The sequence below is a fragment of the Camelina sativa genome, chromosome 2 (assembly GCF_000633955.1).
Source record: "Camelina sativa cultivar DH55 chromosome 2, Cs, whole genome shotgun sequence".
NCBI classification, from domain to species: domain Eukaryota; kingdom Viridiplantae; phylum Streptophyta; class Magnoliopsida; order Brassicales; family Brassicaceae; genus Camelina; species Camelina sativa.
Window position 1 is genome coordinate 26998867 of NC_025686.1, and position 20889 is coordinate 27019755.

At 36.2% G+C, this 20889-nt stretch overlaps 8 protein-coding genes across 10 annotated transcripts in view; 2 read left to right on the forward strand and 6 right to left on the reverse strand.

The window, feature by feature from the left end:
• Positions 1–1500, forward strand: part of LOC104741497 (glutamate-1-semialdehyde 2,1-aminomutase 1, chloroplastic) — a 2944-nt gene extending 1444 nt beyond the window's left edge. The window contains exons 3-4 of one of the 2 annotated variants that reach the window (XM_019238358.1): positions 273–708; positions 820–1500. In XM_019238358.1, coding sequence (XP_019093903.1) covers positions 273–708; positions 820–1242 — 859 coding nt within the window. In that variant the 3' untranslated portion in view covers positions 1243–1500. Of the gene's footprint in view, positions 1–9; positions 709–819 lie in introns of both variants that reach the window. The other variant, XM_010462379.2, reaches the window with a different exon arrangement.
• Positions 1687–3181, forward strand: LOC104741513 (putative inactive flavonol synthase 2). The gene is made up of 3 exons (XM_010462398.1): positions 1687–2150; positions 2422–2749; positions 2844–3181. Exons 1-3 carry the CDS (start codon positions 1771–1773, stop codon positions 3057–3059), a joined length of 924 nt encoding a protein of 307 aa, XP_010460700.1. The 5' UTR covers positions 1687–1770; the 3' UTR covers positions 3060–3181.
• On the reverse strand, positions 3275–5162 carry LOC104741522 (probable flavonol synthase 5). Its single transcript, XM_010462409.2, has 3 exons — positions 4324–5162; positions 3874–4195; positions 3275–3751 (listed from the first exon to the last, which is right to left on the reverse strand). Exons 1-3 carry the CDS (start codon positions 4743–4745, stop codon positions 3497–3499), a joined length of 999 nt encoding a protein of 332 aa, XP_010460711.1. The 5' UTR covers positions 4746–5162; the 3' UTR covers positions 3275–3496.
• On the reverse strand, positions 7150–8581 carry LOC104741531 (flavonol synthase 3-like). Its single transcript, XM_010462419.2, has 3 exons — positions 8160–8581; positions 7701–8028; positions 7150–7579 (listed from the first exon to the last, which is right to left on the reverse strand). The coding sequence occupies exons 1-3, from the start codon at positions 8543–8545 to the stop codon at positions 7361–7363; spliced, it is 933 nt and encodes a 310-aa protein (XP_010460721.1). The 5' UTR covers positions 8546–8581; the 3' UTR covers positions 7150–7360.
• LOC104741542 (probable flavonol synthase 5) lies at positions 9693–11321 on the reverse strand. Its single transcript, XM_010462429.2, has 3 exons — positions 10782–11321; positions 10307–10634; positions 9693–10169 (listed from the first exon to the last, which is right to left on the reverse strand). Exons 1-3 carry the CDS (start codon positions 11183–11185, stop codon positions 9939–9941), a joined length of 963 nt encoding a protein of 320 aa, XP_010460731.1. The 5' UTR covers positions 11186–11321; the 3' UTR covers positions 9693–9938.
• On the reverse strand, positions 12331–14284 carry LOC104741553 (probable flavonol synthase 5). Of its 2 annotated transcripts, XM_010462439.2 has the most exons (4): positions 13620–14284; positions 13112–13439; positions 12900–13024; positions 12331–12649 (listed from the first exon to the last, which is right to left on the reverse strand). In XM_010462439.2, the coding sequence occupies exons 1-4, from the start codon at positions 14033–14035 to the stop codon at positions 12529–12531; spliced, it is 990 nt and encodes a 329-aa protein (XP_010460741.1). In that variant the 5' UTR covers positions 14036–14284; the 3' UTR covers positions 12331–12528. The 2 variants fall into 2 exon arrangements, with proteins under 2 accessions (XP_010460741.1, XP_019093910.1); XM_019238365.1 differs by having other exon boundaries at positions 12331–13024; positions 13620–14273.
• Positions 15309–16801, reverse strand: LOC104741561 (flavonol synthase 3). Its single transcript, XM_010462450.2, has 3 exons — positions 16357–16801; positions 15956–16283; positions 15309–15773 (listed from the first exon to the last, which is right to left on the reverse strand). The coding sequence occupies exons 1-3, from the start codon at positions 16734–16736 to the stop codon at positions 15555–15557; spliced, it is 927 nt and encodes a 308-aa protein (XP_010460752.1). The 5' UTR covers positions 16737–16801; the 3' UTR covers positions 15309–15554.
• Positions 18089–19609, reverse strand: LOC104741572 (probable flavonol synthase 5). Its single transcript, XM_010462460.2, has 3 exons — positions 19129–19609; positions 18624–18951; positions 18089–18529 (listed from the first exon to the last, which is right to left on the reverse strand). The coding sequence occupies exons 1-3, from the start codon at positions 19548–19550 to the stop codon at positions 18299–18301; spliced, it is 981 nt and encodes a 326-aa protein (XP_010460762.1). The 5' UTR covers positions 19551–19609; the 3' UTR covers positions 18089–18298.

The window sequence follows — 20889 nt, forward strand, 5'->3', positions numbered from 1 at the left end:
AATGAGTACATTGACTACGTTGGATCTTGGGGACCAGCTATTATTGGTCATGCTGATGATGAGGTACTCGCGGCTTTAGGTGAGACGATGAAGAAAGGAACAAGCTTTGGTGCTCCTTGTCTCTTAGAGAATGTTTTAGCTGAGATGGTTATATCAGCTGTTCCAAGCATTGAAATGGTTCGCTTTGTCAACTCTGGTACTGAAGCTTGTATGGGTGTGCTCCGTCTCGCCAGAGCCTTCACTAACAAAGAGAAGTTCATCAAGTTTGAAGGGTGTTACCATGGTCACGCTAACGCTTTCCTTGTTAAAGCTGGTAGTGGTGTTGCTACTTTAGGGCTACCGGACTCACCTGGTGTCCCTAAAGCAGCTACTTCAGATACGTTGACTGCTCCGTACAACGATCTTGAAGCTGTTGAGAAGCTTTTTGCGGCTCATAAAGGCGAGATCTCTGCGGTTATTCTTGAACCTGTTGTTGGTAACTCTGGATTCATCCCTCCTACACCGGAATTCATCAACGGTTTACGCCAGCTGACAAAGGACAACGGTGTTCTTCTCATCTTCGATGAAGTTATGACAGGCTTTCGTTTAGCCTATGGTGGTGCCCAAGAATACTTTGGGATCACGCCTGATCTGACAACTCTTGGAAAAATCATTGGTGGGGGTCTTCCTGTGGGAGCATATGGTGGGAGACGTGATATTATGGAGATGGTGAGTTCTGGCTCTATAACTTATAAGAAGCTTTGAAACTGGGTGGTGGCCGTTCTGTTTTCTGGTTTTGAAAACTATATATAAACAATGTTTGTGTTCTTTTCTTTGTAGGTTGCGCCAGCAGGACCGATGTACCAAGCTGGGACTCTAAGTGGTAATCCACTGGCAATGACCGCAGGGATTCACACTCTAAAGCGGCTACAACAGCCAGGAACATACGAGTATTTGGACAAGATCACAAAGGAGCTAACCAACGGAATCTTAGAAGCAGGAAAGAAAACAGGGCATCCAATGTGCGGTGGTTACATAAGCGGTATGTTCGGTTTCTTTTTCGCAGAAGGACCGGTCTACAACTTTGCAGATGCAAAGAAGAGCGACACCGAGAAGTTTGGTAGGTTTTTCAGGGGAATGTTGGAAGAAGGTGTTTACTTTGCACCGTCTCAGTTCGAGGCCGGGTTTACAAGCTTGGCTCACAGTCCCAAGGATATAGAGTTCACTATTGCTGCGGCCGAGAGGGTCCTCAGTAGGATCTAGAGTGTTCTAGAATCTTCTGTAAGCCAACCCTGAGTGTATCTTTCACAATCTTCTGTTTTGGGGATTGTGTACGGGTTGATGAACGGATGAAATAGCAACTATTGTGTAGTGAGTTGAGTTTTGTTTATCTTTTTGTTTCATCGGTAGTGCTTGGGATTTTTGACTTATGAAATCATCCGTTCCTGTTATTGTAATGGTTTATGATGTTGTGTCCTAATGATTTATTGCTCAAAAATAAATAAATTGATATTTTAGTCATATGTTGTCTCGATGTACACAAACAACTTTTTTTTGTTGTAGTTTTTGATTTAATAATATATAAAGAATTTCAAGTTGCTTATGGTAGTGGGTGATCATAATCTTAGTAACGTGAATGTATATGTAATAAAATAAACAAAAGTTGCATAAAAGTTAGTAGATTAGGTGGTGTATACTGTGACTGGACATGGCCTGTGCTGCTACTCATCACAAACTTCCACAAATTTCCACACTTATACCTCTCACCTTCCATTATTTTCAGCGACAATAATGGAGGTCGAGAGAGACCAACACACATCTCTTCTGGCCGAGACGATCCCAATAGTCGATCTAAGCAACCTTGACGAAGAGCAAGTGTCTCGTGCGGTGGTGAAAGCGAGCGAAGAGTGGGGGATCTTTCACGTGGTTAATCATGGAATCCCGATGGAACTGATAGGGCGGTTGAAGGACGTTGGTGCACAGTTCTTTGATCTCCCGGAGACGGAGAAGAATGCCGTAGCCAAACAAGCTGGCTCCAAAGACTTCGAAGGTTACACCACGAATCTCAAGTATGTCAAAGGAGAAGTTTGGACCGAGAATCTTTTTCACAGAATCTGGCCACCTTCGTGTATCAATTTTAGTTACTGGCCCAAAAATCCTCCTCAGTACAGGTATTAACTAATATTTGGCTACAAATTTATTGTATCGTTAGGGAACAAATAGCATAGGCTAAATTAGTTTAAGATCTAAATGTTTACGTTGAATTTTGAAAGAAATAATTGAAATGTATGTCATATAAATATAATAAGAGTTACTCTATGATTTAATAGTAAAAAGTATTTGAGCTAAAAAAATTTACATTTTCAAAACATGAAACATTATAAAATAAAATAATTTTAGCCATTTATCATCCGTTTGATTGTTGGGACATGACGATTATAGGGAAGTGATCGAGGAGTACACAAAGGAGACTAAGAAGCTATCAGAGAGGGTTTTGGGGTATTTATCAGAGGGACTAGGGCTACCACGTGAGGCCTTAATACAAGGTCTTGGCGGCGACTCGACCGAGTATGTAATGAGGATCAACAACTATCCTCCTGACCCCAAACCGGATTTGACTCTGGGAGTACCTGAGCACACTGATATCATTGGGATCGCAATCATCGTCACCAATGAAGTTTCAGGGCTCCAAATTTTCAAGGACGATCGCTGGTTCGATGTCCATTACATTCCCACTGCCATAACCATCAACATTGGCGATCAGATTCTGGTTTGTTTGTCTCCTAATGATTTAATGATAATTTAATGATACATCTCTATATCAGTTGATTTTTAAAATAATCAATTTTTGTGGAATTTTGTAGAGGCTGAGCAATGGCAAGTACAAGAACGTGTTGCATAGAGCAATAGTGGATAAGGAAAAGAAGAGGATGTCATGGCCGATTTTTGTGGATGCTAATCCTGATGTGGTCATTGGACCGTTGCCGGAGCTAATTACCGGCGATAATCCCGCTAAGTTCAAGCCTATTACATGCAAGGACTTTAAGTACCGTAGACTCCTTAAACTTCCAGTCGAGTGAACTCAAATATAATGATGAGTCTTGTGTGTTTACTTCATATTGTTAAAATTTTTGAATAATGGGCATGTAAAAGATAATACTATATTACTACTAGAAGAATACCCGCATTAATTACACTCAAACGTATTTTTATACATACTTTTTAAACATCATTGAATCTAGAAATATATTGAGTAGTAGTAGACAAAATAAACAATAAATCAAAGCAGAACAAATAATGCGGTTAAAACATTACAATTCAAATTTGATTATATGAAAATGTACAACACACAACATACACAATGCTGTAAATTGATTATTAGAGGAAAACGTCAACACTCATTATTAGCTAAAGCAGACGCAATATATAACCCAAGAAAGAACCAATAACTCATGATATCCTCTCTCATCTCTTTTTGGTTATGAAACTCCAAAGAGGTGGATTGAGGGATTCTTTGTTAATGGGTTTTCAGAAGAGTGGATTCTTTATTATATAACTTGTCGAGCGCCCAGTTTTGCATCGTTTGGTGCAAATAGTCTTGATAAACTAAAGTCTCGAATTTTGGAGGATTCTCGTCTCCCGTAAGCTCAGGCAAAGGTCCGACCAACAAATCATGCCTAGGCGAAACAAAAACAGGCCAAGAAATCCTCAATCTTTCCTTATCCGACTTCGCTCTGTGAAGCACGTTCTTGAACCTCCCGTTGCTAATCCTCTGCAGTTTATTTGAATCCACAAATCAACCCCTAAACGTTCCCAAACCTAACCTAATATATATATTTTCTTTATCATAATAACTTAAGAATAGAAAAAAAAAAACAGAATCAATAAGAGTACCATAAGTTGATCGCCGATGAAAACAACCATAGCGGAGTTGATATACTCAACGTCAAACCATTGTTCGTTTTTGAATACTTGAAGTCCAGGAACCTCATTGGGGATGAGAAGTGTGATTGCCCCTAGATCAGTATGCGCCGCCGAACCTCCTATTGCTTTTGGAGACGGCGGATAGTAATTAACCCTAATCAAATACTCTGCCTTTTCCCCACCTAAACTTTGCGTCAACGCCACTGACGGTAACCCTAATCCTTCTGATAACAAACCAAGAATTTTCTCTGTTAGTTTCTTCACATGCCTTGTGTACTCCTCATTCACCTCCCTGAAACCGTCACGTCCCAATATATCAACCAAAAGACAACTTTTGACTTTGAGATTTAATTTGTTATGAAATAAATTATAACCTAAAAACATGAGTTAGTCTACCATTATATTAGGAAAAGTACGTACCTGTATTGGGGAGGATTCTTAGGCCAATACTTATAGTTGATGATTGAGGGTGGGGAGAGTCTGTGAAGCAGATGTTCGTCCCAAGACTTACCACCTTCTAGATAGTTCTTCTTGTATCCTTCAATGCCTTCATCTTTCGCCACTGCTTCCTTTTCTGCCTCCGGGAGGTCGTAAAACTGCTTCCCAACCACTTGCAGCTGCCGCAATAGCTCCGTTGGAATCCCGTGGTTAACCACCTGAAAAATTCCCCACTCGACACTCGCTTTCGTCACCTGACGCACCAGTAATTCCTCATCAGAAACGCTTAGATCAACGACGGGAATGTCCAGTTCCATGCTTGCCCCAAGAGTTGGGCTCGCCAATTGCTTACGCAAAGACGGGAGAGACGAAGAAGATGTGTTGTGTTTTCTCTCGTCTTCCATGGCTTCACTCTAGTGTCCAAGTTGGTTTTTCTTATATGTGATAGATGTGAGAAGGAGAAGAGAAGCATTAAATTAAAGGAGAAGATAATATTTTTGGAACGAGAATGTGTTGTGGTTTCTCTCGTTTCAAATATGTCAAAGGAGAAGTTAATTTGGACCGATAAAATTTTGTGGAATTTGGTAGAGGCTAAGCAGTGGCAAGTACAAGAATGTGTTGCATAGAGCGATAGTAGATAAGGAAAAGCAGAGGATGTCATAGCCTGTTTCTGTGGATGCTAATTCGGATGTGGTCATCATCAGATCATTGCTGGAGCAAATTGTTGGAGATATATAATCCTGCTAAGTTCAGGCCTATATTACATGCAAAGACTTAAGTACCGTAGGCCCCTTAAACTTCCATTCGAGTGAACTCCAATATTATCAGTCTTGTATGTTTACTACATATTTCTAAAATTTTGAATAACAGGCATATAAAAATATATACAGTATATTACTAGGAAAATACCCGCATTCCGCTGAAATATATTTTTAAAATATCATTGAATCTAGAAAGTAATATTGTATTGTAGCTATACATGATTAAACAAAAAAAAACGATAATGAGAATGACCATTAATTTTTTTCTACAAGGAAAATGAAAAAGTGGCTTCTCTCTTGTTTTGTCATTTTGTTTGGTAATAGTACTGTGTTGTCAAATAGGTTGATTAGATGATGACAAAAAAATTTTTGTAAGCAAGCATTAATGGATAAGTATGGTAAGATTTTGTTGGGCTGAAGATGATTCGAACTTTCGAAGTTTGGAAGCTGATGGCTATATATTAAGATCTGAAAGCACCACCATGTGACATTTGGATTATGTGATAATGGCCCAACAAAAGAATCTTGTAACTACAATAATTGTAATAGCGTAAAGATGAGAATTCGATTCTCAACAACTCTTTCTCCCACATTTTATAATTTTTTTCTGAAAAATTATTTTCACATAGTAACTGGTTTTTATTTTTCTTAAAATAAACAAATAAATTAAATTATATATTGAAATAATATATTTGACAGATTTTGAAAAACAAAACAACATTGTCAGCAATCATTAGTTAGCAAGTGGGGAGATTTCGTTGGGTTAAAAAGTAATATGATTCTTGAAACACCACGCGCTGACATTTGGATTATGTGATAATGGTCCGACATTAAAAAGTTGTAACCACACAATAATTGTACTAGCGCCTAACTTTATAGGTGGTCGTAACTATTTGGAACGTACATAAATTATTGCGCATCTCTTGAAAGTGACTGAGTTCTGCCTACCAAAAAATCCAAACATTGGTTTGCCTTGGTAAATCATTAGAAGCTCTGGAATTTCAATTTGTATTGTAGATTTGTAGTTCTGGAAATGAATTACCAAGCAAGATTATGTAAAAATGTTGTGCTTTAACTTCAACCAAGATAATTCTTTCTTTTTCCTATTTTTTATTTTTATATGTAAAATGAGATTACCAACCAAAAAAATCATTTTTTCTTCTTTTCTATACTGTCATTCTTCGGCGCTATGTTTTACTTGGCTACAAGCGAACCAAAAAAGAGACTGCTTTACACATGTTTATACTAATTTTTTTTTTTGTCAAACTAAATAATAAAACTGGATTTGTTTAACAAAAACACTAAAAGTTGTAAAAATATTAAAGATCGTTATATTTTTATTTTGTGAAAATGATTCTTCTTGCAATTTTACTTGCTTATCATTCCTTTAGAAGACATCTTACTAAAAAAAATATCAAAAATTAGCATAAACAAAGTATGGAAACAAACATAAATAAGAAACACAACGTTAAAACTATGTTATAGAGAATCACAACAAAGACAGAAAGTTTACCTAATAAAATCTAAATTTAGAAGATGAACCAAGGAAGTGAAGGTGAGAACAATTAGCATAAACAAAGAGAATATTTGGGATTCAAACCAATGAAGTGAAGGTGAGAATTAACTAAACACTACCACTAGACTAAATATACTTTAAGAATTATAGGGCCAAAATATGTTTAATAAATAAGCGGGCGCAAGCAAGTGCTTGCTTCGCTTGTATCTGTGGCCGGCTCTGCTTGTATAAGGATCCTGTCCGAGACCGACATGATTTGGTCTAGGAATTAGGAAGAAAGAACTTACAAGTCTTGGTTTAAATTTCAAGACTAATCTCACGTGGAAATTTAAAATTAGCAAAAATTAAAATCCACGTAAAATCCATGAATTTACGTGAAGAAAGATAGCAAAAATTTTGTCTCAAATAATTGGGAAAAATGAAACGTGAAAGAGTTTGTCCAAAAATAAAAAAAAAGGAAACGTGAAAGCTATCGAATAACAACACTTACCTGAGAGCTAAAAAAACAAAATAGTAAACGAGAGATCAACGTAGATAAAATAATGCGATTAAAACGTTACAATCCAAATTTGATTATTTTAAAATACGTACAACACACCACAAACACAATGCTGAGATTGATAAATTATATAGAAAAATAACTTCAACACTCATTATTAAAGCAGACGCAATAACCCAATAAGGAAACTATATATTGGTCATCCATCTAATTTCATCTATTTTTGGTTATGAGATTTTCTTCTCAATCAAGAGTAAGCCAATTAAGCTTACGAAATTTGTAATCTTTGTAGACGTAAGACTTAAATTTGGGAGCACCATCCTCGCCGGAAATTAGCTCCGGCAAAGGTCCGTAGACATGATCAAGGTTAGATTCCACAAAAACCGGCCACGAGATTCTCGTCTTCTCCTTATCCCTCGTCGCTCTATGCTGCACACTCTTATACTTCCCATTGCTCATCCTCTGCAATATCCACAATTCCAAAAATAATATATATGGAACGTCTTTAAAAACACATGCATGGTTTATAAACATAATGGCTAACTAACTAACTATGGTCTATCAAGTTCATAAACTTTCTTACTAGGAATTGATCACCAATGATGACGATGATACCAGAAGTGGTATACTTTGTATCTATCCAGTGGTCATCTTTGAACACCTGGAGTCCTAAGGCCTCATTAGCGACCAAAAGTGTGATACCATTGATATCGGAGTGACCAGGAACTCCAAGGACTAAATCCATATCCGGACACGGCGGATAGTAATTGATCTTCATCAGATACTCCACCGTTTCGCCGCCTAGACCTTCCTTCAACGCCTCACGCTGTAACCCTAATCCTTCTGATAACCATTCCATGATTTTCTCTGCTAGCTTCTTCATGTGACTTGCGTACTCCTCATTCACCTCCCTGTCATAACCCGCGCGTGGTAAAAAAGTTATTGTTTTTAAAGATTTAGTCTAAGTTTTATAAACATGTAACTTAATTAAGAGTAAGACCGATATATATATTAGCAATGAGTGGATCGATCTTATATATACCTGTATTCCGGAGGGTTTTTAGGCCAGAATCTGTAGTTAACTTTCGATGGTGGCCAGAGCCTGTGAAAGAGATGATCGACCCATGCGTTTCTAGCTACATCTTCGTACTTGGTCATGTATCCTTCTATGTCCATGGAGTCTTCTGGCTTTGCTACGGCTTGCTTCTCCGACTCCGGAAGCTCAAAGAACTGTGATCCCACTTCTTGCAACCGTCTTATCAGCTCCGTTGGGATTCCGTGGTTAACCACCTGAAAAATCCCCCACTCTTCGCTCGCTTTTACAACCGCACGTGCCACAAGCTTTTCATCCTGGTTACTTAGATCAATGACGGGGATGTCCGGCGAAGAAATGCCTTGGTTTGTATTTATCTCCATTGTGGTTTCCATTGTGGAAATAATGGCGGATTTGGATCGTAATATAACTTAATGGTTTAGAGACTTAAGTTGATCAGAGAGAGAAGTTGCAGTATGAGTTTACATAGGGGAGAGGTGGCGTATGATTGGGGTTTCCTGTTGTTCGTGGGACACTGCTTGCGCTAATATATAACTTTAATTGACAACGTTAAAACTAATACATCAAGTTAAACTGAATAAGCATGTAGATTAACCTAATAAGTAAGTAGATTATATTTGAATGCAACATCAATCAGATGTTTTAACTTCTAAATAATTGGTTATTTCCCTCAATATTGAATTCCTACCGACTTCTAAGAAATGAAAAGAAAATAATATGAAATTAATATAATAATGGTATCATCCTCGTAATATCAGAGTCGGACCAAGGAAATTGGGAACCCTATACAAATTAAGAGGAAGTTTCACTTTTCCTTGGTAAAATGACATTATACTTTTATAATATCAAAACCTACAAAGTAAAAATATACTCTCTGTTTTATATTTTGACACATTTCACACAAATTAAAAAAACATTAAAAATACATATATATATGTTTTTATTTAATAAGTATTTAATGAATTAATTTAGTTATAGATTAAAGATAAATTTATATTTATTAGAAAATCTAATGTAAAAAATACATTAGAAATATAAAATAATGCATTGGAATTGTAAAATGACACTCTTTGTGAAACAAAGAAAATTTTTTAAAATAATGTTTTTTATAAAATAGAGGGATTATCATTTAACAAAAAATCTTGTACTAAAAACATATATAAACTATAAAATCTTTTTTAAAAACTAACAAAAACTTTTTACATGTGTTCAAGTCAACACAGTCATAGCCTAGTGCATTAGTTTTTTTTTTTTTTTTTGGAAAAAGGTCATAGCGCACTTAGTTACACAAAAAAAATATAAAAATAGGTATTGAACTATTTTATCGACACAGAAAGAATTTTTTAGGATACAGTGTAACATCGTGTATCTCGTTCTCGATCGTGCATTAATCACAATGTGTGGATGACATATTTTTTTTAATTTCATTGAGAACTATAACTGAGAGAGTCCTTACTGAGTTAATTTTAATTTTATTATTTTATATTTCTTTTATATACGTAAACAACAAATACCCTAAAATAACATTAAAATAGACAAATTATGTGTTAATTGTGAGAACTATCATTTATTATGTGTCCAAAAACACTTTAAGACAAAATTAAAAACAATAATCATTTGAACAGAAAGACGATTTATGAACTGTATAGCTTGTCGACCGCCCATTTCTCAAAGATCTGGTGCAAATAATCATTTGAACTGGACAGTTCATCATAATTAATTTATTGAAGGATTCTTTGTTCGCAGGAGTAATTCAATAGAGACGATTTATGAACTGTATAGCTTGTCGACCGCCCATTTCTCAAAGATCTGGTGCAAATAGTCTTTATAAACTACACCCTCGAATTTAGGAGGATTCTCGTCTCCGGTAAGCTCCGGCAAAGGTCCGACCAACAAATCATGCCTAGGCGCAACAAAAACCGGCCACGAAATCCTCACATTCTCCTTATCCAACGTTGCTCTGTGAAGCACGTTCTTGTACCTCCCGTTGCTCATCCTCTGCAATTTATTTTAATTCACAAATCAATTCTCAAACGTTTCCAACTCAATATACTTAAAACAATATATATTTTATCATAATTACTAAATTAAGGACAAACAGAAAAAAAAAAAAAAAATTGAACAGTCAACGAGACCATGAGTTGATCGCCTATGAAAACAACCACAGCTGAGTTGATATACTCAACGTCAAGCCACTGTTCGTCCTTGAAGACTTGAAGTCCAGGAACCTCATTGGGGACGAGGAGTGTGATTGCTCCTACATCCGTGTGCACAGCGGCTCCTATGGCTAAGTCAGATTTTGGAGACGGCTGATAGTAATTGACCCTGATCACATACTCTGCCGTTTCGCCACCTAAATTTTGCAACAACGCCACGGCCGGTAACCCTAGTCCCTCTGATAACCAACCAAGAATTTTCTCTGTTAGCTTCTTCATATGCCTCGTGTACTCCTCATTCACCTCCCTGAAACGGCCATGCCCCAATATATATATCAGCAAAGATCTAACTTTTGAATATGAGTTTTGTTAGGCCGAAATAAATTATAACGTAAAAACATGAATTATTTTGAATTGGTTTTTGGTTTATTATCTAATATTATTAGAAAGGTACCTGTACTGGGGAGGATTCTTAGGCCAATATTTATAATTGATAACAGAGGGTGGGGAGAGTCTGTGACTCAGATGTTCGTCCCAAGCCTTAATACCTTCTAGATAGTTCCTCTTGTATCCTTCAATGTCTTCTTCTTTCGCCACCGCTTCCTTTTCTGCCTCCGGGAGGTCGAAGAATTGTTTTCCAACCACTTGCAGCTGCCGGATCAGATCCGTTGGAATCCCATGGTTAACCACCTGAAAAATTCCCCACTCTTCACTCGCTTTCGTCACCTCACGCACCAGGAACTCTTCATCAGAAACGCTTAGATCAACGACGGGAATGTCCAGTTCCAGGCTTCCCCGAGGAGTTGAGCTCGCCGATTGCTTACACAAAGATGTGTCGTGGTTTCTCTCGTCATCCATGGCTTCACTCTAGTGGCTAAGTTGGTTTTCCTTATATGTGATAGGTCACCTATCAAAGGCAGGTGTGAGCAAAAAGAGGAGATGGCTAGAGGGACTTAAATATTTGAGCTAAATTTTTTTAATCCTATAAACATGTTCAATAAATAGATTATAGCACACTCACTTTAAAAGTAAATTACATTAATTTGAATGTAACATCAATGATATATTTTTTAAACTTCTAAATAATTGGTTATTTCCCTCAATATTATATTCTTACCAACTCTCCAAGAAATGAAAAGAGAATAATATGGTATCATCGTGATTCGTGAGGGAAATAATAGTGCATTAGGTACACGGAAATTATATAAAAATAGGTATTGGACTATTTTAGCTTGGCGACAAATTATAAAGAATTATCCTTCAAATATTTTTAACAAGAATTATTTAGGTTATACGCTAGCTATTTTGTATTATTACTTTTTTCTACAAAAATTATTGCGTGTACTTTAATCATGAGTGTACTACTAGATAACACTTTAACCCTTACTATTATTAAAGTAGACGCAACAAACCCAATAAATAAAAAATGTTTTACTCATTTCTATCGTGTACGTATAAATAATGGTGTAGAGACGTTGATCGGAGGGTAAGTTGCGATAAGATTTGGTATTAATAGGGTTGTAGATGGTGATGCCCTTGATACATAAATATTATCAAATCTAAGTTTGCCCTTCTCGTGGATTTAATTTTTTTTTTTCCGTAAGAAATTGCTTTTTGTCTGATTAAAAAAACACTTTACAATTTTTCAACAAAAAAAAATCACTTCAACGCATACTGTCATACTCTCTTTTGGAATAGAAGATCATTTCATAAGTATGGCCTTTGTTTTACGTCTATTGATGAAAATGTAAGGTAAGACATCACTTACCTTACATTGAAAGAGATTCTGGAAAGTCGTTTTTTATTACTTAGATGTCCAATTTCAACTTACCGATGCAAGTGTTCTAATACAACAAGTTATACTCATCTTATTATTAAGGTTAATTACTACATGTAATAGGTATTGAATTAATTAAGTTGATGACAAAAAAAAAATAAATAGAAAGTATTTAGGGTAGGCTTAACCAAAAAAAAAGTATTTAGGGTAGTTTGTAATATTGCTATTTGATAACAGATAATGTGGTTAAAACATTACAATCCAAATTTAATCATATTAAATTACGAACACGACACGACACATGACACACAATGCTGTAATTTGATAATTAAATAACACTTCAGCACTTATTATTGAAGAAGACGCAATAAACCCAATAAAGAAACAAGTTTTACATGATGAGAAACTCATCTCTGTTTCTCTGTTATGAGATTTTCTTCTCAGTCAAGTCAAGACTAAGCTTCTTCAGCTTACGAGATTTGAAGTGTTTGTAGACGTAAGGCTTAAACTTGGGAGCACTATCGTCGCCAGAAATTAGCTCAAGGCTAGATTCCACAGAAACAGGCCACGAGATTCTCATCTTCGCCTTATCCAAAAAAAAAAAAAAGTAGATACGAAAGACTTGGACAGTTCATCATAATTGTATTGAAGGATTCTTTGTTCATGGGATTTTCAGTAGAGAGGATTCTCTATAAACTATATAGCAAGTCGACCTCCCAGTTTTCTATCGTCTGTTGCGAATAGTCTTTAAAAACTAAAGTCTCGAATTTGGGAGGATTCTCGTCTCCTATAAGCTCCGGCAAAGGTCCAACCAACATATCATGCCTAGGGGAAACAAAAACCGGCCACGAAATCCTCAATCTTTCCTTATTCAACGTTGCTCTATGAAGCACGTTCTTGAATCTCCCGTTGGTCATCCTCTGCAATCAATTTGAACCCACAAATCAATATTCCTAAACGTTCCCAAACCTAAATTTTAAAAATATATCTTTTATCAATAAGAGTACCATGAGTTGATCGCCGATGAAAACAACCACAGCTGAGTTGATATACTCAACGTCCAACCATTGTTCGTCCTTGAAGACTTGAAGTCCAGGGACCTCATTGGGGACGAGGAGTGCGAGTGCCCCTATATCGGTGTGCGCCGGGCCTCCTAAGGCTAGTTCTGATTTTGGAGACGGCGGATAGTAATTGATCCTAATCAAATACTCTGCCGTTTCGCCACCTAAACTTTGCGTCAACGCCACGGTTGGTAACCCTAATCCCTCTGATAACCAACCAAGAATTTTTTCAGCTAACTTTTTCATATGCCTTGTGTACTCCTCATTCACCTCCCTGTATATATAACCGCCACGTCCAAAATATCAACAAAAATCCAACTATTGAATTTGACAATTTCTTAAGGAAGCGAAGTTTCACAAAAAAAAAACATGGAGTCATCTACTTAATATATTGCCAAATTGGTTTTTGAAAATTCTAACTCATATTACTATTTTATTAGGAAAGCGTACGTACCTGTATTGGGGAGGATTCTTAGGCCAATATTTATAGTTGATGATAGAGGGTGGGGAGAGTCTGTGAAACAGATGTTCGTCCCAAGCGTCAATGCCTTCTAGATAGTTCCTCTTGTATCCTTCGAAGTCTTCCTCTTTGGCCACGGCTTTCTTTTCTGCCTCCGGGAGGTCGAAAAACTGCTTCCCAACCACTTGAAGCTGCTGCATCAGCTCCGTTGGAATTCCGTGGTTAACCACCTGAAAAACTCCCCATTCTTGGCTCGCTTCCGTCACCTCACGCACCAAAAGCTCTTCATCAGAAACGCTTAGATCAACCACGGGAACGTCGGAGTTTCCTCCCTGAGTTGAGCTCGCCAACTGCTTGCTCGAATATGGGAAAGACGTAGGAGATGTGTTGTGGTTTCTCTCGTCTTGCATGGCTTCACTCTAGTGTCCAAGTTGGTTTTTCCTTATAGTGATAGGTGTGAGAAGGATAAGAGAAGGCTACAAAGGGCTTAAATAGGGTATAAGTACGATCATCTCAATTAATATAATAAATGGGACCAATATTCGGATGTAACATTTTAGAATTACGAATATATCAACAAAAATAAAGACAACTAGTACGTAGTTGGCAAACGCTCCCACACTCTAATAAGTAATTGTTCTCTGGGTTCATCGTATAAATGAAATAAGAGCAAATGCCTACATCACATTGGATATTTAATTAACGGGACAAAGAGTGCATGAATTAGTTTTAAAATGAGTATTCTAAAGAACATAGTTTAGGTAGGTGCTAGGCGCCCAATCATGAACCGTGGTGACTATCTACGAAATTAGACGGTTCTGTTATTAACCAGAGTTAGACGACGTTAGACGGTTTTGACTACATCAACTGGTTATCTTCTAGAAGTAAACCTCATAGACAGTCATCCTTTGCTTGCTTCAGACCTTATGCAGCTATATATGGTTTTGGCACATAAGTATGGTCTAGCTTTACGTCGCATATTGATGACAACGTAAACGAATACAGCAAGTTAAGCTTATCTATAAAATAAGACCAATTTCTTCAGGTTAATTACTACTGTAAGACCGACAGCGAAGCCACGCCGTTTAGACCCATTTAATCATAATAAATTACATTTGAATGTCATTCTAGTATCGACCACATGATTATTTTTATTTTGCCTAATGATCTTACTTTTCCACAGATATTTATTTTATTCTAAATGTTTGGTTGTCTACCTAAGTGTTAAATTCTTACCAACTTTCCAAGAATATAATAAGATTATTACAATGTTGTGTTGCTCGTTGGCAATATTAATAGAACAAGAGAATGAAAACAAAATGCAAAATTACAATGGTGCTATTGTCATAAAAAACCTAGAGTGAAGACTAGTGCATCAGGTACACCAAAATTTATATAATATATAATATAATACGTACTGAAATTATTTAGGTTGAAGACAAAAAAAAAGTATTTATTTTTTCCGTTTCAAATTATTTATAGTTGTAAATAATTTCACACATATAAAAAATAATGAATTTTTTTAATCTTTAATTAATACACTCTTTTATTTGATATAAGTAATAATAAACTAAAAAAAGTAAGAATAAAACTGTAATATTTACAAAATACCTGCATTGAAAATGGAAGACTATTATGAAACAAGATTCTAATCCTAAAATGATATTTGAATTGTAACAAAAGGAAGTATATAGGTTTGTTTGTATTATTGCTATTTGATAACAGATAATGTGGATAGAACGTTACAATCCAAATTTAATTATATTACGTAAACACACAAGAGACATGACAAACACACAATGCTGTAATTTGATATTTAGATAAAACTTCAACACTCATTATTGTAGCAGACGCAATAAACCCAATAAAGAAAACAGATTTTCTTCATGATCTCACTCATCTCTGTTTCTCTGTTATGAGATTTTCATCTCAGTCGAGACTAAGCTTCTTCAGCTTACGAAATTTGAAGTCTTTGTAGACATAAGGCTTAAACTTGGGAGCACTATCCTCGCCGGAGATTAGCTCCGGCAGAGGTCCGAAAACGTGATCAAGGCTAGATTCCACAAAAACCGGCCACGAGATTCTCGTCTTCTCCTTATCCCTCGTCGCTCTATGCTGCACACTCTTATACTTCCCATTGCTCATCCTCTGCAATATCCACAATATATTACCCAAGAAAAAATTAACCAAAATTTGTTTTAAAAAATTAACCCAAAATTTCATATGAAACTTCTTTAAAAACCCATGCATGTATGCATGGTTCTATGAAACCTATGGAACACACATAATGGCTAACTAACTATGGTCTCTCAAGTTCATAAACTTCTTACTAGGATTTGATCACCAATGATGACGATGATCCCAGAAGGGTTGCACTTTGCGTCGATCCAGTTGTCATCTTTGAAGGCCTGAAGTCCTAAAGCCTCATTAGCGACTAAGAGTGTGATTCCATTGACATCAGTGTGATCAGGAGCTCCCACGACCAGATCAGGATCTGCACACGGTGGATAGTAATTAATCTTCATTAGATACTCCACCGTCTCGCCGCCTAGACCTTCCTTCAATGCCTCACGCCTTAACCCTAATCCCTCTGATAACCATTCCATGATTTTCTCGGATAGCTTCTTTAAGTGACTTGCATACTCCTCAGTCACTTCACTGTTGAAATCCATAGTAAAACGATTTATTCCAAGTATTTGGATGATTAATGCTAAGTTCGAATGTTTCTTACATGTATTCTCGAGGGTTCTTAGGCCAAAATCTGTAAGTGACTCTGGATGGTGGCCAGATACGGTGAAAGAGATGATCAACCCATGCGTCTCTACCTTCTAGATCTTTATGGTACATGGTTCTGTATCCTTCTGTGTCCATGGAGTCCTTTGGCTTCGCTACGGCCTCCTTCTCTGTCTCGGGCAGCTCGAAAAACTCCTTCCCCACTTCTTGCAACCGTCGTATCAGCTCCGGCGGGACACTGTGGTTGACCACCTGAAAAATCCCCCACTCTTCGCTCGCTTTGACCACCGCACGTGCCACAAGCTCTTCATCCTGGTTACTTAGATCAATGACAGGGATATCCAGCGAAGCATTCTCTTGGTTTGCATTTGTCTCCATGGTGGTTTTTTTTAGTACTTTTAATCTCTTCTAGCTATGGGCGGATTTGGTTCGTTATATATAGCTAGCTTAATGGTTTAGAGACGTACGTAACGTTGATTGGAAAAGAAGGTATGAATTTTAGATAGGATATTGATTCTGGTTGTCTGGTACACTGCTTGCGATAATATAATTTTAAAATCGATAAAGAAATAAACATTATAAAATATATATATATATATATATATATATATATATATATATTTTTTTTTTTTAAGTTTTTGAGAATTGGTTTCATTGTTTTTTAAATCATGTGTAATGTGCACTTGTTAAAATAATGAAAGATTTTCATTTTTATCTAGAAAGAGAGGATTTTGTTATACTTTGATATAATATAACGTAAACTAATACAACAAGTTAAAATGCATTTATCTTTGAGGTCAAACTAAGTAAATTACATTGTAACATCAAGCAGATATCTTTTAACGTTAAAATATAGAAGTGGTTATTTCCCTCAATATTAAATTCTAACCAACTTTTCAAGAAAAGAAAAATAAAATAGTACGCAAAACGATAATAATGGTAATATCGTCATACAATTATGGTGCATTAGGTACAAAAGAATATTATAAAAATAGATATTGAACTATTTTAGCTTAACGTCAAAACAAAGAAAAAAATAATTTATTCAGTAATAGGTATTAATGTATTATTACTCTTTTCTAGAAGATTATTATCTAGATCGTGTATCTCGTTTTCCTGAAATCACGAACTAAATAATTTCATCTACACAATGTGCGTGACATATTTTTTATATCATTGAGAAAAATACTATAAAGTAAATTGACAGAGTCCGTACTCGTCTCTCTTTTTTTTTTCTTTTTTGAAAGACAGTAAACAACCTTAGATCTTATTCGTTTTTCGCATAATATGTACCAGAGTTAAATATCAACAAGTCTTATTCCCGATCGCCTTGCCCACTCAAACGTACGTACTAATTATGAGTCTTTATAACACTAAATAATTCGTCTAAACTTAATAACTATTCGATCGCAAATCAATATGTGGTGCTTGTTAAATTGTCCGTTAAAAAGTTGACAGTGTTTTTTTTTTTTTGCTAAACAAAGCTGACAGTGTTGTGTTCGTCGTGTTTTAAATGTTACAAAAGTAACATTTGTTTGTCGTGAATATCAAAGATACAACCACTGAACCACCTAAATGTTTTTGACGACAAAAAAAAAAAAACCACCTAAATGTTCAACAATTAATTACAACCACTTAAATTAATACTTGTACTTGTGAATGTTGAACATTTAGGTGGTATTTTTTTTTGAATATTGAACATTTAGGTGGTTTAAAAAAAAAACCACACAATCACTCAAATATTCAACGCACACAACACAAGTACACAACCATACGTACTTGTGAATGTACTGAACACTTTAACGTACCATATATATAATAGAAGAGAAATACCCTAGGAAAAGCGAACCAAAACAGTAAAAATAAAATTAAAATTAGATACGAACACTTTGACAGTTCAATATATCGAAGGGTTCTTTGTTTATGGGGTTTTAGGATTTTCAGTAGAGAGGAAGCTTGTCGAGCGTCCAGTTTTTAATTGTCTGGTGCAAATAGTCTTTATAAACTACACTCTCGAATTTAGGAGGACTCTCGTCTCCGGTAAGCTCCGGCAAAGGTCCGACCAACAAATCACCCCTAGGCGCAACAAAAACCGGCCACGAAATCCTCAAATTCTCCTTATCCAACGTTGCTCTGTGAACCACGTTCTTGAACCTCCCATTGCTCATCCTCTGCAATTAATTGAATGCATAAATCAAATCCTAAACGTTTCCAACTACAAAATAAGAAAATATAAAAACTAAGAAGAAACATAATAAACGAGACCATGAGTTGATCGCCGATGATAACAACCACAGCTGAGTTGATATACTTGACGTCCAACCATTGTTCATCCTTGAAGACTTGAAGTCCAGGAACCTCATTGGGGGCGAGAAGTGTGATTGCACCTATATCGGTGTGCACCGCGGCTCCTAAGGCTAATTCTGATTCTCGAGAAGGTGGATAGTAATTAACCCTAATCACATACTCTGCCATTTCACCACCTAAACTTTGCGTCAACGCAACGCGAGGTAACCCTAATCCCTCTGATAACCAACCAAGAATCTTCTCTGTTAGCTTCTTCATATGCCTTGTGTACTCCTCATTCACCTCCCTGAAACCGCCATGCATGTCCCAAATTATCAACGAAATTCCAACTTTTAAATTATATTTGAGATTTTGATAGGAAATAATTTATAACCTAAAACATGAGTCAGTCTAAATCATTACGAATTGGTTTCAAAAATTCTAACTCATGATATTACTGTTTTATTAGGAAACGGACGTATACCTGTATTGGGGAGGATTCTTAGGCCAATCTTTATAGTTGATGATTGAGGGTGGGGAGAGTCTGTGAAACAGATGTTCGTCCCAAGCCCTAATACCTTCTAGATAGTTTCTCTTGTACCCCTCAAAGTCTTCCTCTTTCGCCACGGCTTCCTTTTCTGCCTCCGGGAGGTCGAAAAACTGCTTCCCAACTACTTGCAGTTGCCGCATCAGCTCGGTCGGAATCCCGTGGTTAACCACCTGAAAAACTCCCCATTCTTCACTCGCTTTCGTCACCTCACGCACCAAAAGCTCTTCATCAGAAACGCTTAGATCAACGACGGGAATGTCCAGTTCCAGGCTTCCCCGAAGAGTTGAGCTCGCCAACTGCTTACACAAAGATGGGAGAGATGAAGAAGATGTGTTGTTTTTTCTCTCGTCCTCCATGGCTTCACTCTAGTGTCGAAGTTGGTTTTTCTTATAGTGATAGGTGTGAGAGGAGAAGAGAAGGCTAAAAGGGGCTTAAATAGGGGGTAAGTTTGTTATGCACAAACCTACTATCAGGATTTTAATTCATTGGTGTCGGCAGTGTGATCGATGTATTAGATTGCATGCATGTTTATACCATTTTTGTAAATTGGTTGTTTATTTACCCTTTATTTATTGGAGGTATTTAAAACAACAAACAAAAAATTGAAATTCACATACAAATCTCCCACCTCGGTTATAATCGGAACCATTATTGGATGTAACTTTTTAGAATTATGAATTATCAACGAAAATAAATACAACTCATGTCATCCTAATAGTTGTTATATGGCATGGAAAACGTTATGCGTCCATCGTAATATATATTGAAATAAGATAAAATGTCTACATCACATATTGGACATTTTATTAATTAACAAAGAACAGTAAACTTATTGCAATCAAATTGAATAAACAGTGTATGAATTAGTTTTAAAATCAGTATTCTAAAGAACAACAGTGTAGGTAGCTGCCTAGAGGACACTTACTAGCTAGGCGCCCAATAATAAACCGTGGCGACAATATACGAAATTATACGTCTCTGTTGTTAAGCAGAGTTAGACGACTTCAGACGGTTTTAACTATAGCAACTGGTTAGATATCTTCTAGCATCAAACCTCACAGACAATTAACCTTTGCTAGCTTCAGACCTTACCTATGGTTTTGGATAGACACCTCTGCTCCGCATAGATATATGGTATGGTCTAGCTTTACGCCATCATATTGATGACAACATAAACAAATACAGCAAGTTAAACTGATCATGTGTTTTATAATGTGCACTAGTTAACAATAAATGGTTTTCGTTTTATTTTGTGCAGTTGTGCTATACGTGAATATAATATCTTAATATTTTTTTGTAAAAATTAAATATCGTAATTTAGTTACTAACCAGTTCAAATTAATAGTCTTTATTAATTATGTATACTAGACTGTCTAGTCTAGACACCACACTATCACACTAACATATATAGTACACCGGAGTAACTCTATATATATATGTATATGTTCTATAATAGCAAAGTCTCCTCATACGCTCTCAAATCAGTATGTGGTGCCTGTAAAATTGTCCGTTAAAAAGATGACGTGTAAATGTGGTCGTCGTGTTTTAAATGTTAACAAAAAAGTAAAATTTCCTCTTCGTGAATATAATTAGATCGACAGTTAAATGTACCATCCCCAAAGAAGAAACTAAGCAGAAGAAAGAACAATAATCATTTGGACGTAACTCAAAAAGGAAACAAATAAATTGACGACA

What these genes read in the sequence shown, in the direction of transcription:
- LOC104741522 (XM_010462409.2), bottom strand. Translation starts at nt 4,745, where the DNA reads ATGGAAGACGAGAGAAAACACAACACATCTTCTTCGTCTCTCCCGTCT. An exon ending in AAGAATCCTCCCCAATACAG is followed by an intron (nt 4,196 to 4,323) that starts GTACGTACTTTT and finishes TGACGGTTTCAG; the next exon opens with GGAGGTGAATGAGGAGTACA. An exon ending in TCATCGGCGATCAACTTATG is followed by an intron (nt 3,752 to 3,873) that starts GTACTCTTATTG and finishes AATAAACTGCAG; the next exon opens with AGGATTAGCAACGGGAGGTT.
- LOC104741542 (XM_010462429.2), bottom strand. Translation starts at nt 11,185, where the DNA reads ATGGATGACGAGAGAAACCACGACACATCTTTGTGTAAGCAATCGGCG. An exon ending in AAGAATCCTCCCCAGTACAG is followed by an intron (nt 10,635 to 10,781) that starts GTACCTTTCTAA and finishes TGGCCGTTTCAG; the next exon opens with GGAGGTGAATGAGGAGTACA. An exon ending in TCATAGGCGATCAACTCATG is followed by an intron (nt 10,170 to 10,306) that starts GTCTCGTTGACT and finishes AATAAATTGCAG; the next exon opens with AGGATGAGCAACGGGAGGTA.
- LOC104741561 (XM_010462450.2), bottom strand. Translation starts at nt 16,736, where the DNA reads ATGGAGACAAATGCAAACCAAGAGAATGCTTCGCTGGATATCCCTGTC. An exon ending in AAGAACCCTCGAGAATACAT is followed by an intron (nt 16,284 to 16,356) that starts GTAAGAAACATT and finishes GGATTTCAACAG; the next exon opens with TGAAGTGACTGAGGAGTATG. An exon ending in TCATTGGTGATCAAATCCTA is followed by an intron (nt 15,774 to 15,955) that starts GTAAGAAGTTTA and finishes TGGATATTGCAG; the next exon opens with AGGATGAGCAATGGGAAGTA.
- LOC104741513 (XM_010462398.1), top strand. Translation starts at nt 1,771, where the DNA reads ATGGAGGTCGAGAGAGACCAACACACATCTCTTCTGGCCGAGACGATC. An exon ending in AAAAATCCTCCTCAGTACAG is followed by an intron (nt 2,151 to 2,421) that starts GTATTAACTAAT and finishes TGACGATTATAG; the next exon opens with GGAAGTGATCGAGGAGTACA. An exon ending in ACATTGGCGATCAGATTCTG is followed by an intron (nt 2,750 to 2,843) that starts GTTTGTTTGTCT and finishes GGAATTTTGTAG; the next exon opens with AGGCTGAGCAATGGCAAGTA.
- LOC104741572 (XM_010462460.2), bottom strand. Translation starts at nt 19,550, where the DNA reads ATGGAGGACGAGAGAAAAAACAACACATCTTCTTCATCTCTCCCATCT. An exon ending in AAGAATCCTCCCCAATACAG is followed by an intron (nt 18,952 to 19,128) that starts GTATACGTCCGT and finishes TGGCGGTTTCAG; the next exon opens with GGAGGTGAATGAGGAGTACA. An exon ending in TCATCGGCGATCAACTCATG is followed by an intron (nt 18,530 to 18,623) that starts GTCTCGTTTATT and finishes AATTAATTGCAG; the next exon opens with AGGATGAGCAATGGGAGGTT.
- LOC104741553 (XM_010462439.2), bottom strand. Translation starts at nt 14,035, where the DNA reads ATGCAAGACGAGAGAAACCACAACACATCTCCTACGTCTTTCCCATAT. An exon ending in TCATCGGCGATCAACTCATG is followed by an intron (nt 13,025 to 13,111) that starts GTACTCTTATTG and finishes AATTGATTGCAG; the next exon opens with AGGATGACCAACGGGAGATT. An exon ending in TTGGTTGGACCTTTGCCGGA is followed by an intron (nt 12,650 to 12,899) that starts GCTTATAGGAGA and finishes TGTGGAATCTAG; the next exon opens with CCTTGAGCTAATTTCTGGCG.
- LOC104741531 (XM_010462419.2), bottom strand. Translation starts at nt 8,545, where the DNA reads ATGGAAACCACAATGGAGATAAATACAAACCAAGGCATTTCTTCGCCG. An exon ending in AAAAACCCTCCGGAATACAG is followed by an intron (nt 8,029 to 8,159) that starts GTATATATAAGA and finishes GGGTTATGACAG; the next exon opens with GGAGGTGAATGAGGAGTACG. An exon ending in TCATTGGTGATCAATTCCTA is followed by an intron (nt 7,580 to 7,700) that starts GTAAGAAAGTTT and finishes TGGATATTGCAG; the next exon opens with AGGATGAGCAATGGGAAGTA.